Below are 18,533 nucleotides of genomic sequence, written 5' to 3' on the forward strand. Positions count from 1 at the left end.
ACTTAATTTCTGTCTGTACAAAAGACTGGATTTCCTTTAAGTGTATGAGTTGACATTGATAGATTTAGTCTGGATAAGCTTTGCAGCAACTTAAGAGTAAAACTTTGACCACAAGCAGAACAGTTTTACTGTACAAACCTGTTTCTGCAGGAAGAGGTATTAAACATTCCTGAATGGGTTCAAACTGATCTAAGGGAAAATTCTTGCTGCAGGAAAGCATCAACCAAAACAAGCTTCTCCGCTCCGTCTCATTCTTTATTTTGGCACATTTTGTTTTTCTGTCAGTCAGCGCAAAAAAAAATCCCCCCCAAACATGACAAAGTGTCAGCTGGAATGATAAAACATGAGGTGCTGTCACTCTGTCAGAATAATCAAAACGGGAAAAAAAAACGAAGCTGCAAACCAAAAAGGAGATAAATGATAGAAAACTAGATCAGTTTCCATTTTCATCTTTCTGTCTTTGTCAGCCTCTTTAATACTTGTTGAAATAAATCCTAATTCCTAATTATCCTAATCAAAACAGCTTTCACGTTGTTGTTATAAAACAGAACTTAATTACAGCTTGGTTCTATGCGTTGATTAAGTGGTTTGTCTTTAATTAAAACCAATCGCTTCCAAGCAGATTTACCAGGATAATGTTTTGTTTTCTGAACCTGTAAAAGCGACACTGATTTGTATGTTAAATGTGTTCTTTGTGCACAGGCTCGTTCTCCTTCTCCGTGCTGTCAGGGAAAGTCATGTTCAGAGAGGTTTACTTCATCAACCAGGACATGTCTATCAGGTAATCCTGTCTGTGCTTTATTGTTTCAATCACTTTGCTTAATTCATCATTTAATATTTTTCTTTGTGCGTTTCAGGATACAAGATGGTTTTCTCATATTCCGTTGGTGGAAAATGTATAACCCAAAACAGAAACAACACGGTGAGTGCTGTTTGTAGGGAGAAACGTGCATCTGTCAGGTAATAGCTCCCCTTTAACAGTAAATAAAGTTTTTTCTTTTCAAGGGAAACTTTAATGTGTAAAATAGACAGATGTGAGAGTTTATTTGCCTGATTTGCTCTGGCAGATTTATACTTGTTTTACCACAATATGCAGACCATTGTGATACAATGTGGAGAGGAGCATCATTGGTACCTTTAGCTCAGTGATGCGCCACGACTTCTTGGTTATTTTTAAGGGATTTTAATTTGCTCCCTTTAATTATACAAATTTCTGTTTGTCTGCCGATGTCAGGCCTTCATCTGTCTCCTTCTGTCTCTAACAGATCCAAAGGCAGAGACCAGGCTTTACGTGACGGTCAACGGCTTTGAGTTTCACGTCTACAACCGGACTGACCTCTACGCACGGCTGCAGGAGACATTCGGACTGGAGCCCACGCTGTTGACGCCCAAGGATGAGGAGAAGGGACAAGAAGACAGAAATGAGACACTGGAAAAGTAAAAATCTGGCTTTTTTTTTTTTTTTTTCAGATATAAATTTTTAAGAAAAAAGAATCAACATTGATTTCAAATTTGGTAAATATTGTAGAAGCTTAAAATAAGCAAAAAACTATTGAGTACTAAAAGCAGCTTTCACTGTGCAAAAGTCCCGACTCATCCCTTATTTTGAAATATTTTACTTGAGGAAAAAGCAGCCAAAGTCCCAAAGAAAACTTTGAAAGATCTCCAGAAAACCTGGAGAACTTTGCTTATCAGGATCACCTAGGACATTAAGAGAAGAGTTTACCTCTTTGGAAGTAAAATATAATATAGAAGTGGTTTAATGTTTAATTAGGACCACAAACAGCTAAAGTGCTGCTCGGATTCCTGCAATTTGGTGTTCTGCTGACAAAAACTTGGATGCTGGCTTTCATGTAGATGTTACTTTGACTTCAGGCTTCCAAAATATTCAACTAATTAAAATCTAATGACTTCTGGGGAAAACAATCCACATAGACCTGAGTCCACAATCCACATGCCCATATGGTCTAATATCCGAATATAAGACAATCCAAGACGTCCTCTGAGGATGTTTGGACATAAAACTGACTGCTCAGAGTAATTAATGTAAGGGTGGACGTAATGTCATGGCTGATCAGTGTAGAAAACTGGGTAAAATATCTATTATTTGAAAACCATGTTGTTATTATTGTAATACTGCCAAGCAATTCATTTTAATTTCTTGCTCACAACATAAAAAGTGTGATTCAGAATGATGATGAGACTCACTCCTTTCTTGCTGTTTTTCCAAATGCTTTATGAGTGCAGACATACAGATCTGTTGGCTGAAACCCATCATTAATGTTTGTCTTCTGAACAGTGTAAACATCCAAGCAGAAAGTCCAGACCCCACGTCATCGTGGCGCTCCCTTATTCCTGTCATCAAAGTCAACATCAGCACTGTAAGTGTCTCAGAAACTCGACTCAGCTCTGATGGATTTGTTTAGCAGAGAAAATGGAGCTCTAGATTTTGAAATGGTGACTTTTGACTTTGTTTTATCTCAAAGGGACGTTTGGCGTTTGGGAACCACCATCTGCCCCAGACATTGTGCGTGAACTTTGAGGACGCCTTCCTGACGTACGCGACCAAGCCTCCATCCTGCCACCTGGACCAGTTCATGCACATCGTCAAAGGCTCTCTGGAGAACGTGCGCGTCATGCTGGTGCCCAGCCCCCGCTACCTGGGCTTGCAGAACGATGAGTGAGTGATCAGTTTCATTTTAACAATATGTATTATTAAAAATTATTTAAAAATCTGTGTTATAGTACGAAATATTCACATTTTGATGTAAAAATTTAGAATTTCTTTATCAAGAACATTTAGAAACTTCATCAGGAATGAATGCATTTGTACAAACAGAATTCTTGTCTCAACAATCATAACTTCAGATTATCCTGTGGTGCTTATTTTGTCAGATCAGAATGACTGCAGAAAATTGGATTATTCTGCAGTCCTTTCACATTCCTTTTGTTTTATTCTGTATTCATGGTGTGAAGCTGAAACTAAAAAAAAAAAAAGGCAGAAAACTCGGTCTTTGTTTGTGTGCCTGTTTATACAAAAAAGAAACTGATTTAAAATTATTCTCTTAAAGATTATCTGTTCATTTGCAAATATTTCTTTGTTTATTGAGGATAAACTGTAGCTCTCCTGAAGGTTAAACAGCAGATAAAGACTTGCTGAAAGTTCATTTGGGCTTTGATTATGTATTGATTTGTGTGTTTAGCTCAGTTAACATTAGGACTTCTGCTTTTCATTGATACTTGTTATTACTACTGTGTATATAAAATTCTTACTTTTGTGTGTTTTTGAATCTAGACCTCCCAGACTGATGGGTGAAGGCTTTGTGGTGATGCAGTCCAACGATGTTGACATCTACTATTACCAGGATGAACCCGGTACGTTCATTCATGTTCACCTGCACGTCTAAAATTATTATTAAATTCGACCCAACTCATGTTTGAGAAGCTGATTTTAAAACATTTAACTCTACAGCTGATGCTCTGAGGAAGTTTCATTTTGTTTTTCAAAGTTTGTTAGTATTGTCTTTTTTTTTTATCCAGGTCTTGTCCCGGCGGAGCAGGAGAGCACCGAGGAGGTGGAGACGAGCAGCGAGGGCGATCAGCTGCAGGATCTGCCGCCGTGTTGGGGTCTCGACATTGTTTGTGGAAAAGGAACCGATTTCAACTACGGCCCCTGGGCAGATCGCCAGAGGTGACCACAGGATCTGCCTTTATCAGTGCTGAGAAATATCACTTCTCTGGCTCTTATCACAGATGAGTTCAGTACACCCAAAAGCAGGGCTGGAGGTTACAATCTATTTTTAGATGCATCGCATGGACGGTTCTGAATCGATTTTTAAATGTCAGAAATGGATTTTGTTCAGGTTAATTTGTGCTGCCACTTTGCCGTTTGCCCTCTCAGAGTCACTGCAGCTTTCAGTAGTAAAAACCCGTCGCAGTAAAGCTGTTTGTTTTCACGTCTTTTTCATTCTTTCATTCTTTTTTTCTGAGGCATTTTCAGTGTTAAGTTAGCATCTTTACTAACTGCTGGTCAGCAGCCTGTGATTATTGGTGTTATTGTGCACCCTTTATTAGACATGAACATTTCTAAATCAGTGTCAGATAAGTCATTGTCATTTCAGTTAGTAAATTGAAGTCTTTTGATAAACATCATAAGCTGCCTAGCCTCCACCTCCTGGGGTTTATTCACAAACCGGATAAACTAAATTCATCAATACTCATTTTATAATCCCTTTGCAGGCCTCTGATTTGTAATCCAGTCATGAAGTGCCTAATATTTTTTTATTTATTTATTTTTTAACCATTAATACACAATGAAGATACAGTAAATTATGCAAACATAGCCTGACTTTTTAATCTTTTAGGCCGATAAACATGCAGCAGTTGGAATTATGGCGTCGTGTTCGTTGCTTTACGTACAAAAAGCTGTTTTAATTTTGCTGTGGATGCTTTAATTTGCATGATTTGTTTTTTTAATTGACTGTTCCATATGTACAAATAAATGTCGATGTGTAATTCCAACAATGAAGAAGCAAACAGAATGAAAGCAGGTTTAGTTTTTGTAGCTAACGGTGCTGGCAGAAGTTGGCTGAAGTTTCCAGAATCTGATTTTATTATTTTAACTCGTCAGTTTATTTGCAGTTTCAGCTCAGGAAACAATAACATTCTTGTACATTTTAAACAGCATCAAATCGAGATGCTGGATGATGATAAACTTGGATTTGTCTCCTCTCTAAGGGATTGTCTTTGGAAGTTCTTCCTGCCTGCCGACTATCAGCCCATGAAAGTGACCGAGGTTTCGCAGCCAGGAAAACCCAGGCAGATTCAAGCCTTCGAGCTCCGCATGAACATCATCGCTGACGCCACCATCGATCTGCTTTTCACCAAAAACAGGGTGACTTCTTTCTGCCTTTCTTGTCAGCCACTTTGATCTTACTTCCTCGCGCTGCTGCGTGCCTCATCTTTGTCTTTATGCCTCACCATATTCCACTTATTGATATTGGTTCATGTTTTATTCTTTTTCATTTTTTTCCTTGAGCACTGCAGATTTTTTTTTTTTTTTTCACTCAAGCTAAGGATGGGAAAGGCATACTGAAAAACAGCATTAATTCATGTTGAATAAAGAGAGAAAATGGCACGAAACAGAAAGAAGGATTGTCCTTTTATTACCTCTTTTGAGCAGACGAGGTGACTCTTATTTTTAGGTTTAAAGCCGTCTCTAATAATCAGACATCTTGTGTGATATGTCTGTTTGCTTTCTCTCTCTCTCTCTCTCTCTCTCTCTCGCTTCATCTTCATCGCTGTTACTAGGAAACCAATGCCATCCATGTGAATGTAGGAGCAGGCTCTTACCTGGAAGTCAACATCCCCATGACTGTGGGAGAAGATGGTAAGTGTGTGTTTCACAGGAAAATGATTAGAGTAAAAACGTCAGCTCTGAATTCAGCAAATGTCTGCCTCGAGTTTATCTTTCAGAAAAACAGAAGCATCTCATCATCTGCCACCATGATAGAAGAGTTTTATTTAAAGCCAGATAAGCAAATATATGAAAAAGAGGACGTTTCTGAGAGATAAAAGAGTTAAAAGCGAAAAAATTCAAGTTTTTATTTTATTTACAAAAAAAGGCCAGCTCTCTTCTGAATAGTTGGTCTTTATCAGCATATGTTTCAAATGACTTCTCTTATTAATTTAATCTTTAGCTCAAAAACATGTTTAAGTTTATATTTTTAATGTAGTTGTGTGTGTTTGTACATTTGGAATCCTAGCATGGCTGTAGTCAGAACTAATGAAGAACTAATTTGTTAACTAAGATCTACTCTGAGTTTGTAACAATCATTTTATTTATGGGCCGTCAGTACCTATTTTTGCACATATAAACTACTTCTTCTTTGTCTTAAACTCAGACATGTCACACATCTGTTATTAACGCAGGCGATGATATAAATGTCATTCATCAAACATTGATTGATTTAGCTTAAAGTTGATATTATAAATATAGATTTTGTGGCGTTAAACATTAGCCTTATAATGGATAACTAAATTAACATGTTTTGTTCTGTTTACAAGTTTATTTATTATAATATCAAAAGCCCCAAAACAACTGTGACTGATGCAGAATTTACATTTGTTTTTTATGTTGCCCACTTTTCTTTTTTAAAAGAAAATAAAAAAACCCTGAATGCATATTTTTCTTCCCAGCTCAGCCCTTTTTTTTTTTTTACACCATTTTCCTCCGAGCTGGTAACTCTAATAGCCTGCCCACATCTCTGCACTTTCACACTCATTTTATTCAGCCTCAGCTGAGCCGCCAGTCGATGATCCATCTGCTCAGAGCTTCAGGAAAGCGTTACTCTGTATTCCACAAGGCGACAAGCATGCAACCAGTTCTCATAACCGATCTGCACAACAGTGTCATCCATTTATTCTATTAGCTGGACAGAAGAGACAAAACTGACATGAAGCTACAGGGAAACTTAAAGCACTGCATCTCCTTGGACCAGAGGAAGCTCATTCTGTTGTCTTTATGTGCTCTTAAAGCAAACAAAGGTAGTAAATATTCTGCAATGAGGTTTGCAGAATATTTACTACCTCATTGCAGTAAATAAACCGCGAGGAGGTTTTATTCCACAGGAGCTCACAGAACAACCAAACGCTCTCCACACCAGTAATACAGTAAAAAGATTACTTTAAACCAACTCAAATAAAAATTTAAAGCCAGCAGCAGTTTCACAGACAATTTGAGAGATTTCTGCAGTGATTTATCTCACAGAGCTGGTAACATTTTGTTAGTCATAAGTCAGTGCTCTCCTCTGTCCTCAGAAATGTGGTGAGGATTCAGTTTTTGTTGCTAAAAGAAATAATTTTCAAGAACTCTTCTCGTTTTTTTTTTGCCCTCAGGTTACTCTCCCACCATTAAAGGTCAGCTGCTTCATGTGGACACCACAAGCAGCATGCAGTACAGGACTCTCCTGGAGGCTGAGATGTTGGCAGTAAGTAGCAGGAGGATGGCTTTTCAGTACGCCTGAATTTGTGTGACAGGGAAAGTGTGTTCCTGCCTTTTGCTTTAGTTCCATGTGATAGTCGGCTACCCCCGAGTGTGGAACATGCCTCAGTCGTGGCAGTGCGAGATCGAGGTCTACAAGGCCACATACCACTTCATCTATGCTCAGAAAAACTTCTTCACTGGTGAGTGGAGCGATCCTAAAACAAACAGCATATATCAGAATCTTAGCATTATTGTTAGTGGTTAAAGAAATGACTGCTCTTTCTGTCTTTATAGATCTAATAAAGGACTGGGCAAGTGACAGCGCCCCTGATATCTACTCCTTTGTGCCCTATTCCTGGAAGTTTAAGATCCTATTCCATCAGTTTGAGATGATCTGGGCAGCAAACCAGCACAACTGGATCGATTGCTCCACCAAGCAGCAGGAGAATGGTGAGATGGATCCTCTGCTACGTGAAAATGTAGCAGCCTGGTCAACTGCAGCCACCCTAAGATTGCAAAGATTCAATCTTTTTATTTGCAAACACTCTTTAACTAATAAACCACATTCAGTGGGTGGCCACTTACTGACTTTCAGCAGATGATCAGAAAATTAGAGCTAGAGAAGTACATATACAGTGGCAATGACAGCATCAGATTGTGACACATTTCTCAAATAGTATAATCATTTATATAGGAGTTTTTCTAAAATTATACTTTAATTTTAAGTCATACATGTTCAGATGTCACAATAAAGAAAATAATTTGTAATTTTTACACCATTTTCATCAAGCTACTAAGTTTTTTAAACATAAAATTGCATAAAAACATTATTTTTGGTTTTATAAACTGGAAAAACGAAGTATCTCCACTGCTGCACAATGTAAAAAAATCTATATAACGATTGTGTTGTTCTGTATGTGTTCACATCATGATGTAAAAGCTGTCAATACTTTAAAGACTCTTTAACACTGGAAGCTGCTCGCTCTTACAGATTACTTTGCCTTTATTAAGACATGATGTGTTGTACAGTACGTGTACACGTCTTTAATCCCGAAGCAGGACGACTAATCAATTGCATCATCGATTGTCTGCAGTGTACCTGGCAGCCTGTGGTGAGACGCTCAATATAGACTTCACTCTGCCTTTCAATGAGTTCGTTCCCACCACCTGCCATACCCGCTTCAGCTTGAAGGTGAGTCCTGGCTGACGTGAATGTGTTAATCCAAAAATAAAAGCGTCCATTTTGTATGAATTCAAAGTTTCATTTCTATCCCTTTTTGCAGTTTGACTGAACTCGCTGGATATTTTTGTGCAGTTACAGATTTTTCAGATTGAGCCGTATGAAAATGGACCTTTTTGAACTTGTGCACATGTTTCTGCTCTGTCTTCAGGCGGAAGACACAGACATGCGACTGTCCCTGCCAGAGTGCCACCCGAGCCGCTACCCACTCCTCACCTTGGCCAAAGACTACCAGAACATCAAACTGCCCCCGGACATGTTCATGTCAGGGGAAAATCAAGGAGCTCCTCCTCCAAAACCCACCAAATCCCGCTGGAGGAACATCACCCACGCAGAGTGAGATAAACTATTTCTCTCCTCATGTGGACAAAAAGTGAAGGTGTTGACAAAGATCTCGATGACTCAGCATCATAAAACATCTACATTATGTTAAGGTAGAAATGAAATGTTGCCCAGGCAGTAGGAGGTACAGTAATTTGAAGTGACTGTTAGTTGTGAAACATCCATGTTTGTGCTTTAAAATAAATCTAATAAGTGAATTTTACCTGACAAGATCTTTTAAGGATCCTATCCCATTTCAGTTCTGCCACCTACTGCCCTTCCTGTCCTCTTTTTCATTCACTCCTGACACTCATGTATCTCAGAGGTTGTTCAGACTTCTTGTTTAAAGCGTATTTTAGCTATCTGGTTTTGTTCAGATAGTGCTAAACACAGCTCTGAAGTCTCTCACTGTGCATTGAAAACGTTTCCCTCAGACACTTTCGGAGGTGTCCAGACCAACTTTGGTCGTGGTCTGGAACCCTGAACAGAGGAGTCAGAGCTGACCACTTACAGCCAAATTCATAACAATGAATCTGAACACCCTCACAGATTAGTCTAGTATGGAGAAGTAGGGCAAATTCAAAGGGCTACATGAACTTTTAAAGGCAAAAATCTTCTTATAACATCATAAACAAAGTGCTACGAGGAACTTTTACTTTCTACTTTATCTGACAATTAACTCAGCTCTTTAAGCTCTTCATTTTTCCGAGGAGCTTTTCTCGGGGTGTAGTTACAGACTAATAATTTTCTTTTTTCTGTTTATAAAATAAAAAGGGACATTGCATTGGCAGTTAAATAAATACAACTTTCCAATTAAAGAAGCTCCATTCGTTGCCTTTCACTTTAAGGTCAACAGAATGTGATTTGCCGTGAGGCGATGATCTTATTAGTTTATAATTTTGGCTGTTTTCTCTGTCGTGACATTTTCAGTATTAATAATAATAGTTGCAGTTTGTAATTTATTTGCCTTTGCCTCTTGCACCGTTGCCACTGTTTTGCTGCAAACTTACTGTTCCTTCTTTCTATTAGGCTCTCTATGTTTACTTTTCAAAAAGTATTCCAAAAAGATGTTTGTCTTTGCATCTTCATTTACTCGGGGTTCCATATAAATCCCAGGTTAGATGCCTGTTTTAGGCCCTCTCTTACAAGGAGAAAATTTAGCTGCTGTTCTTGATTTCATCGCACTGTGAGTTCCCCCGTAGAGATGAAAATTCACAAATAATCATGTCAACCCAATGCCTGAAAACTCCACATTCAGATCAGTTATTTTGTATTAAACCTCGTGTCCCCGCGCTCTACTGAAGTACCGCTGTGAGAGAGCCGTGTCTCTCCCGTGAGGTTATGATCAAATACTTTCCAGACCAGCGCACTTTGTGCCGGAGAGAAATTAGGCATGACCCGTTCGCTCCCAGCTCCCTTTATTGTATGTCCTCCATTTGAACGGATCATGAAGCAAGTGATGAAGTGAAAAAGCCTCCTGAAATGATGACGCAGCGTTACATTAGAACTGCGTGCTGAGTGTACATCTTTGTCATATTTACGTCAGAGCTGGCTGGGTGGATTGCTGGAGCGTGCCAAACTTCTTGCTCATCATTGACTACACCTGGCACCCCATTTATCCCCAGAAGGCAGATGAGCAGCTCAAACAGTCATGTGAGCTCACAGCCTTAATTTGTTTTGTTTCTCTACAAACCATGTGGAAGATTCGAGCTGTATGCTTGTTGCTTCTCGTGTTTTGATCTGGTTTGTATGATATAATGTTGTGTATTCTCTGTGTGGATTATGATCCAGTGTCTGAGATGGAGGAGTCCATGCTGTCAGCTTTGAGACCTCCAGAGCACCCCTCTGTACCCCACAACGCCCCGCCACACTACACCTCTACATCTGCTTCAGCCGCCCACAGTCGGGTTGCCACTGACCCATCAGAGCTGCCCCCTGACAGACTTCACGTGGAGATGGAAATGTCACCGGATTCTCAAATTCTTCTCTATGGGCCCTTGCTGCGAACCCTAATCTCCATCAAGGTCCTTCAGTAATAAACTTTAAAAGATTACAAACCTCAAAAGAACTTTTAAAACTCATCTTTCTATCAATCCCACAGGAAAACTATTTCGGGGAGGATGATATGTATACAGACTTTGAGGAGGCCGTGTCCAGCCCTGTGTTGTCTGCGTCTACGTCCTCTGGTCTCGGCTGGTCTCCTCTGGGAATGGAGGACAGCGAACAGAAGGAAGCCCCAGACATCCATCCGCTTGACCTGCGACCCTGGGACATCACAGTGCTCATCAACCTTTACAAAGTCCACGGCCGACTGCCAGTGGTAAATCTGATCGCTCCTTTTAACAACATTATTTAGTGTTCCATCACTGAAGGGTTAAATATTTACGACAATAACTTGATGCACATTTTTTGGCTCTTGTAGCACTGCAGCAGTGAAGGTCCTGAGGGTCCATCAGGCTTCTTGGAGCGGCTTTGTTTCGAGATGAAAAAAGGTTACAAGGAGACGATGCTCCAGATGATTCTGTCCCCCATTCACATCTTTGTCAGTGACAACTACCAGGTAGAATCCCCACCTTCACAGCTGCTTGACTCCAAACACTTTAAACATTATTAGGAAGCATCTTTAAACAAGAAGGGCAACTGTTGCAGTCATGAGGAAACGTTTGTTTCTGAAACCTTCAGCGATGCTTTTTACACAGAATCTGTGACCTCAGATGTTAGATGACTCAAGAAAAGATGAACAGTTTTTTTTTTAATTTGGAAGCTGAAATGGTGATTCAGTGGGAAGAAAACACAGCAACAGACAAAAAATACCATCAAAATTGGAAAAAAAAAGAATGATAATCATATCACTTTAGGTATTTTTGTGTTTTTTAAAGTGATGATGTGTTGATGTGTTTTGTTTTTTTGCCTTCAGCGTCCCACAGCAGATGGAGTGTTGAGAGATGGACACCTGAGTCTGTCTGGGCTGCAGATGAGGGCTCATGCTATGTTCTCGGCTCAGGGCCTTCCTCTGGGAAGCGACACGCTGGAGTATGCATGGCTCATCGACATGCAGGCTGGAGCGCTCACTGGCAGGGTCACTGTTCCTCAGGTGGGTTCTTTTAGCCTGCTAATGTGGGAGTAAAAGGATATATTTAGTTTGAAATACAAAGATTACTTCCTGCATCTTTAGATAATCTGTGGATTCAAAATACAGCTTAAAGATTTTGCATAAACCACATCCAAGGATTAGATTTATGAATTTATAACATTCAGTCTTTCTTCAGGCTGTCAGAACTGGTGTTGTGTTTTTTTACTTGTGAATAACTTCTTTATTTTGAGTATTAAAAGTCTGGATTTGTGACTGTTAGGTGGCCAGCATGATCGAGTGGGGTGAGACTTTCATTTTCCACGTTTTGTCTCGCGAGTTCCAGCTGGAACAACCTAAGCCCTCTGTCATCTGCCAACATGGTGCTGATCGGCGTATCTGTGATGCCAAGGTACAAACATACACCAAACCATGAAGTGTGAGCCGTGCACACTTTCACCCTTTCTGATGTAGCTGTCAGGCTTTGGTTTAGTTAGCAACTATGTTTCTGCATTTCGCTCTGTCAACTCCTAAATGAGATCATTATGACTGGAGACTGTTCTTGCAAGATTTGAATGTTGGTCAGACCCGTTCTGTGTGAACTGAAATGTTCGGCTGGGATCAAATACTAAATAAAGCCTACAGAAAACCTTTCTCTAATGAAGTATGACTCAGAAAGGACCCTTTTTCACAGTCTGAGAAGCAGAAAAACACTCCCCAACACAAAGCTCACAGCTGACATACACAGAAAACATACACGCCACAGTGATACCTTCAGTAGGATTCTGAGAAACAGGACATCTCGCCTAAATGGGAATACTAATAAGGATATTTTTAAAAACTCTGCCTGAGAGCCCTCATTATTTCCTGACAAGTGAGCAGCTGTGGCCACAGGCAGTGGCACAAAATGTAAAGACTAAACTGGAGCTTGCCATGTGAGAACACTGAAAAGTTTCTAAACACTGTTTGTCTTTCAGCTGAGCTGTATGCCTGGGCATTGTCGCACATCAGAGGAGCTGAAGTACACCATGACAAGGCTGGCCATGGATGGAGTCGACCTCTTCGTCGTGGAGCACGGTTGTGCTGCCAATGTCAAGGTAATTAGCTCCAAGCACTGGCAAACTGTCAAGTAAAGATTTTCTTTGTTAAGTGTAATGTGTTTGACTCAGTATCAGTATTGTTGGGTTTATTTTGTGCAGATTTATGATTTTTTTGCTTTGTTCTCCCCCCTTCAGACGGGTATTATCCGTGTAGCCAACTGCAACCTGCACAACCAGGCAGTGGGAGAGGGCATCAGCGCCGTGGTTCAGGACATGAACATCAGACAGTACATCGAACAGCAGCAATACAATGAGGCAGCCAGGCTGCAGCTGGCTGGACAAGGTCAAGGTCCGGGTCAGCCATTAGGTCTGGGTCAGCCCCCCCTGCTGCGACGTTCTGTCTGGCTGGAGGCAGGTTCAGTCAAGCTGAACCTCATCACAGCAGATATCGCCCTGGCCGCTGACCACCCAGCCAAATGTGAAGTCCAGAGGCAGTTTTTGGAGCTACACGATGCTCAGACCAAAAGGTAAAAGATGCTATAATCTATTATTTAACTTTTTGCTCTTCACTTATTTGGAAATAATCTTTTTATAGGTGTAGTTTTGCTTGTTTAGTTTACTTGTCACCATCATTTTTAACTATTATCTATGAGTTTGACTGAGTTTGAGGAGGCCAGTGATCGTAAAAACGTATTTCTTTCAAGTGTAAATGCTGAAAGTTGTTTTAGAGTAGAGCTGACTCATTCACTTTTATCACACCTCTCTGGAGTGAGTCACAGACTGCAGTATGTTCAGCTCATAACATTGCAGATATTTTCAACTAAATGAGCTGTTATTTACAGTTACTCATGGTATGACAGGAAAGGTCTCTTTACATTAAAACGCCTTTTTTAACTGTGTAAAGAATGTATTTTGAGCTTCTAATTGCGCACCATGCAATGCACAAACCTTGCACATGCACAAACAAACATAATGAAGGTTGCTTATTAGTTGATGACATATAGCCACTTCCATTCACTCCACATGTGTCCCCACCTGTCCTCAGACTGTGGTTCCTGTGGCCTGACGAGGCAAACGTTCGCAACAAGCGAAGCAGGAACCGCTGCGGCTGCCTGGGAGGCTGCAGGTTCTTCGGCGGTACCAACATGGGTCTGGACTACTTCAAGCTGGAGGAGCTGACGCCCTCTTCCTCTTCTGCATTTTCTTCTTCCTGCGGGGATTTGGACATGTGCTATGGCCAGTCCTTGCTGCAGCCTGGGGAGTGGATCATGACAAAAGAAACTCCTAAAGTGGATGGTACGCATTAGTAAAGATTTGTTCTACGCTTCCTGATGTTATCTGCAGGAGTGAGTTTCCCCTGGAGTTGCTTCAGGGGCTTATTGTGGATCCTAAGCTAAATAAAGCTTTAGCTACAGTCCACAGTTTTGTCATTCATTAATAAAACACCATGAGCCTTTCCTGCTTGGATTAATTACTTGTTCTTATCTATGTGGAGGTGAATTACAAACTTTTTGTGTTATTGTTCCTTTGTTTTCACGTCTAAATTAAGTTTAAATAAATGGTGCTAATGTTAGTAAGAAACCAAAAAGGGCCCATTTTGAATCCATGTTTTCTCAGGGAGGGTCGTCGGGCTCAAAACGGACACACACTCTCCCAGCCTGCCTCCTGAGCTGCCTGAGAGGCGTGGTCAGCAGCACCTGAGTCTCCAGGTTCCCCAGCGCTCCCACAGCTCTGCCTCCTCCTCTGAAGAAAACAGCACCTCCAGCGCTGCTTTGCCTCTGCTGGCTGGAGAAAGAGACTCACCCTCACCGAGTCATGAGGAGCGGCTGGTCCCTGTGAATGGCAGAAACCACACTGAGTGAGTAACAAGTTTCTTTTTTAGTTTAGTTTCTTTTTTTAAATCCTTGCATCATTATAACACGTGAGAACCACAAAAAGGGGCCAGAATTAGGATTGTATTTGTCTAATGGTTGCATTTGTTCTTGTTGTTTTGCAGCACACTGGGAGAAGTCCCAGAGGTCTCACCCGTCTCACCCAACAGTTCCCAGGATCGCACCTCGGTGCGCTCACCCCTCTGCTCTCCCCTCAAGCGTCAGTCATCTGTGCACTCTGGTCGGCTGGGTAGCACCAAAAGCCTGTCAGCTGCCGTCTTCACGGACAAACCGCCTCCAGTGCTCTCAGGAGGCGTGCAGTTCAGCAGCGAGGTTTCCCGCAGCGACGAGAACGTCCTGGATTCTCCTCGGCAGCGTAGAAGCTACGGTTCGTTTCCCTTCACGCCGTCGGCAGACTCAAACACCTTCCATCAGTACCGCTCTGCCGACTCCAGCATGTCGATGGCCGACAGCGAGGCCTACTTCTCTGCCACTGAGGACTTTGAGCCAATCAGCAGTGCTGACGAGGGTCCGGGAACATACCCAGGCCGCAAGAAGAAGAGGAGGCAGCAGATGCAGCAGCCTCAGCAGCCCCCGTATCACATGGAGAACTACAGGTCCGTTATTGGAGAAAAATTGAAGTTTGAGATATTCTTCCTCTATAAAGTTTCTATATTCTGAGAGGAGACAGAGCGTATGTTCAGATTATGTAGAAGTCTAAACTGAGATTACAGTGATGACCTGTACCTTGAATAAAGAAGAGTTTATTATTCTTTATAAAAGCAGAGTAATTTATGATCTTTTATTAAAATCTTACCATGTAGTTATTTTTTATTTCCTAAATTGTTCTGACTAGGTTGAAGCAAATACTTGATCAACCTTTTATCTTTAAAAAACAAACCCTTAAAAGCAGATAGTTCACAGAAAAGTGCATATTTGAATTAAAAATAGGCTGTAACCAGCCGTATCAAATAACTGCACATGGCTCATGCCTGCTTCTTTTCAATTACTGTAAAATGTCTTGATGGAACAATGAGGAGGAATACATTAACCGTGTTATCTAGTTTTTCTTTAATTTCCTCAAGTCATGAATTTCATTGTGAAAAGCAACTTTCCCCGAGGCTAAACACGTTGCAGCTTATTTTATTACTTCGTCTTGATCATACATGCACAGATGGACGTGATGTGGAGGGGTTGGTGCAAATGAGATGTTTGATCCACGGGTAGCCACTTACCACTGGAATGTTTTACAAATTGGATTTCACTCTTGGTCTCCAACTACCTCGTCATTTTTCTATTACCATAAATTGTTTTCACATTGATTACAGCATGCTTTTGGATCGGCGCAGCCTGAACAAGAACACAAGTAATCAGTTCAGTCTCATGAAAAGTTTCAGTTGGCACACGTGAGGCTCGGTTCAGACATTCTTCTCTTTGTGTATCAGAGCTAAATTATAAAATAGAACAATGCAAACAAGAGAAAAGCCACAAATTGTGAAGATAAATGGTGTTATGGTGCAACAAAGGACTTTTTATTCCAGTTAAGTGTACCTGTATTAATTTGAGGCCCTATTTTTCCAGCCGGAGTTCGATCTACCACAGCGTTGAAGGTCCCCTCACCTACGTTCTCAACGGAGAACTGATCACCGAGCCTCGTCCTCTGCCACCTCCTCCAATACTGCCCCCACTGCCGCCCCAACCTCTGGCCAGCCACACCTCCCAAGCCTCCTTTGTGTCAGCCTTGGCCATGGAAGAGGAGAGCTCAGTGGAGCCAGAGAAGACGGCTGAACCAGGCCCAGTAACTCGACAGCCCCACGTCATGGCGTGCTACCAGACCTATCTCGCTCACTACCAGGTACATCCTCTCGTACTACACCCGTCCAAAGTAGTGCTGTTTATGAGGCCTAAAACATACATTTACATAGTTCAGCGTTTTACCTAATTTTTGTCAGGTTTCCAATTGGTCTGTGAAGCAGCCGACCAATAAGAGGACGTCCAAATCGTCTCTGCATCGTCCTCTTGATCTGGACACACCCACAAGTGAAGAGAGCTCCACCTCTTTCGACCAGCTGTCTGTCCCTAGCTTTAAGGTCTGATATTATCCTCTCTATTGATTGTAATTAGTGTACTGGATTAATTCACACATTATACGTACATGTTTTTGCACCGTAATACTGTTAAAGGTTCGCTCGTCCATCTCCACTGAGACTCGATTATCTTCTGCCTTACAGGTGATAAAACAGGGCCTCTCAGCCAGCTCGCTTTTAGACAGAGGAGTTCAACTCATGGGGGAGAACAACGGGTACAAAGCCACAAAACTATGCAAACATTTCAACTGTTTCAGAACTTTTTAAATTGTAGATATTCAAAAGTGGAATGATTTTAATCAAAATGGCCTGTCAAATTATTATATAATGTTTTTTGAACTAAGCAGTGATTGATTTTCCTTTTAAAGTTTGTCAGCTAAACGGAAGCAGATGTATCGTGTACCCTGATCACACTGTGTACCACACTGATATATAAACCTCTCACAACCTGCCTTAGATAACAACTTCTCCTGTGTTTGACCCCCTCCACAGTACACCATACACCCCCTTGGATAAAAGAGCCATGGAGAACACAGATGAGGACACAACAACAGACGACTGGAGTCTGGAGCAACCTCTGGCTCAGACCAGAACCACTGCCATCGTGGAAGTGAAGGGGGCCATCAATGTGGTGCTCACACCGCTCGTAGCCGAATCTGTGGACAGGTAGCATCCAGGCTTTCTGCAGAGGTTTTTAATACGTTACGTAAGCTTTCACTGGCTCCTAACTGGCTGCATCTTTGGACAGATAATCTGATTGTTGCAGCTAAGCCTTTCTCACAGTTTGGGGTTATTTTTAGCCGGAAGCTAAGATTTTCTTTTAAGTCAATTTAATCCATTCTCATACAACATTTAGGGTCTGAAATTATGCTGACAGGGATTCAGAGTATAAATTTGATGGTCCAGCAGAATGCGTTTCTAGTTTGCTGATTACTGCTAATAACTGGTTAAAAATGTTACCAACACAACATCTTTTGACTTAAGCAGTTTGGACAGCTGGAACTTGATAGCTTAGTGGTTAAAGCAGGTTGTGCATAGTTGTTATGTGTGAATCATTGTTGTTTTTACAATATTCAGGGAAGTTCTTACCAGATTTCTTGTCTATGTGCCTCATAACGCTGTGCAAACAGAACAAAATAACCATAATTCATTTTCTAAAACAAAGTTTCTCAGCTAAAAAGAGAGGTGTTGATGATTTTCCAGCTTTTAGTTTTGACTTGTTTGGACTTTGCTGGCTAAAGGCAACTCATTTTCATTCTTTCTGAGGTTATACTTTGTATTTGAACATTAATCAAATATCAGCTGTATAAATAAAATCTGTATTGAATGTTTTCAAAGTTTTCATCTGTGTGTGCATTTGCTTTAGATACATTGAGTCCATGGTCCATTTTGCCAGTATTCGACATCCAGCAGCCATTCTGGATGACCTGCATGGTAAAGTCCTCAATGAAGCCTATCAGATCAGCAAGTCCACAGTCACCGAGTCGGTACGTTCACCTCCTCACTGAACAGAGCAACATACAGCTAATCGAACATCAACCGTTTCTGTTCCTCACTTTAAAAGTGAACTAAAGTGAAGTTAAATTCCCTTTGATTGATTTATGCATCTAATTGCTTTGGATCAAGTCTTCACAGAGCCAAACAGGCAAGCAGGAGCACAAGCTGTCCAAGACGGAGGGCACGACCCCTGGCTCGCTTAACACCTCCCATGGACAAGCGGAGCTGTCCGTCAAACCGGACAATGTGAAAATCAAGGGCCTCCAAGCCAACGTTTCTATCCCCAAGGTGAGACCTGTGACCTCGAATAATCAGAGTCCAACAATAGTCCTCACACTGGACTCTAACCACAACAACCAAGAACCGTGAACATTTTAAGCCCCCTTTTTAAAATGTAATAATTATGAGTTTAGAAACAGGTT

At 41.1% G+C, this 18,533-nt stretch overlaps 1 protein-coding gene across 13 annotated transcripts in view; it reads left to right on the forward strand.

Annotated features, from left to right (window-relative positions):
• The window catches only part of kiaa1109 (KIAA1109 ortholog), a 63,449-nt gene that overhangs the window by 5,318 nt on the left and 39,598 nt on the right, over nt 1-18,533 (forward strand). For all 13 annotated transcript variants that reach the window (XM_017426156.3, XM_037977961.1, XM_017426160.3 and 10 more), the window contains exons 4-34: nt 703-781; nt 858-922; nt 1,266-1,437; nt 2,300-2,381; nt 2,487-2,680; nt 3,296-3,375; nt 3,541-3,691; nt 4,738-4,894; nt 5,311-5,389; nt 6,898-6,989; nt 7,068-7,185; nt 7,280-7,435; nt 8,080-8,177; nt 8,377-8,561; nt 10,093-10,199; nt 10,338-10,570; nt 10,648-10,866; nt 10,969-11,106; nt 11,464-11,640; nt 11,900-12,028; nt 12,594-12,713; nt 12,852-13,183; nt 13,702-13,952; nt 14,274-14,514; nt 14,653-15,144; nt 16,109-16,382; nt 16,480-16,617; nt 16,759-16,829; nt 17,107-17,280; nt 17,981-18,101; nt 18,241-18,399. In XM_017426156.3, the coding sequence (XP_017281645.1) occupies nt 703-781; nt 858-922; nt 1,266-1,437; nt 2,300-2,381; nt 2,487-2,680; nt 3,296-3,375; nt 3,541-3,691; nt 4,738-4,894; nt 5,311-5,389; nt 6,898-6,989; nt 7,068-7,185; nt 7,280-7,435; nt 8,080-8,177; nt 8,377-8,561; nt 10,093-10,199; nt 10,338-10,570; nt 10,648-10,866; nt 10,969-11,106; nt 11,464-11,640; nt 11,900-12,028; nt 12,594-12,713; nt 12,852-13,183; nt 13,702-13,952; nt 14,274-14,514; nt 14,653-15,144; nt 16,109-16,382; nt 16,480-16,617; nt 16,759-16,829; nt 17,107-17,280; nt 17,981-18,101; nt 18,241-18,399 (5,084 nt within the window). The remainder of the gene's footprint in view (nt 1-702; nt 782-857; nt 923-1,265; nt 1,438-2,299; nt 2,382-2,486; nt 2,681-3,295; nt 3,376-3,540; nt 3,692-4,737; nt 4,895-5,310; nt 5,390-6,897; nt 6,990-7,067; nt 7,186-7,279; nt 7,436-8,079; nt 8,178-8,376; nt 8,562-10,092; nt 10,200-10,337; nt 10,571-10,647; nt 10,867-10,968; nt 11,107-11,463; nt 11,641-11,899; nt 12,029-12,593; nt 12,714-12,851; nt 13,184-13,701; nt 13,953-14,273; nt 14,515-14,652; nt 15,145-16,108; nt 16,383-16,479; nt 16,618-16,758; nt 16,830-17,106; nt 17,281-17,980; nt 18,102-18,240; nt 18,400-18,533) is intronic.

The sequence above is a fragment of the Kryptolebias marmoratus genome, linkage group LG10 (genome assembly GCF_001649575.2).
Source record: "Kryptolebias marmoratus isolate JLee-2015 linkage group LG10, ASM164957v2, whole genome shotgun sequence".
In the NCBI taxonomy this organism is placed as follows: Eukaryota; Metazoa; Chordata; class Actinopteri; order Cyprinodontiformes; family Rivulidae; genus Kryptolebias; species Kryptolebias marmoratus.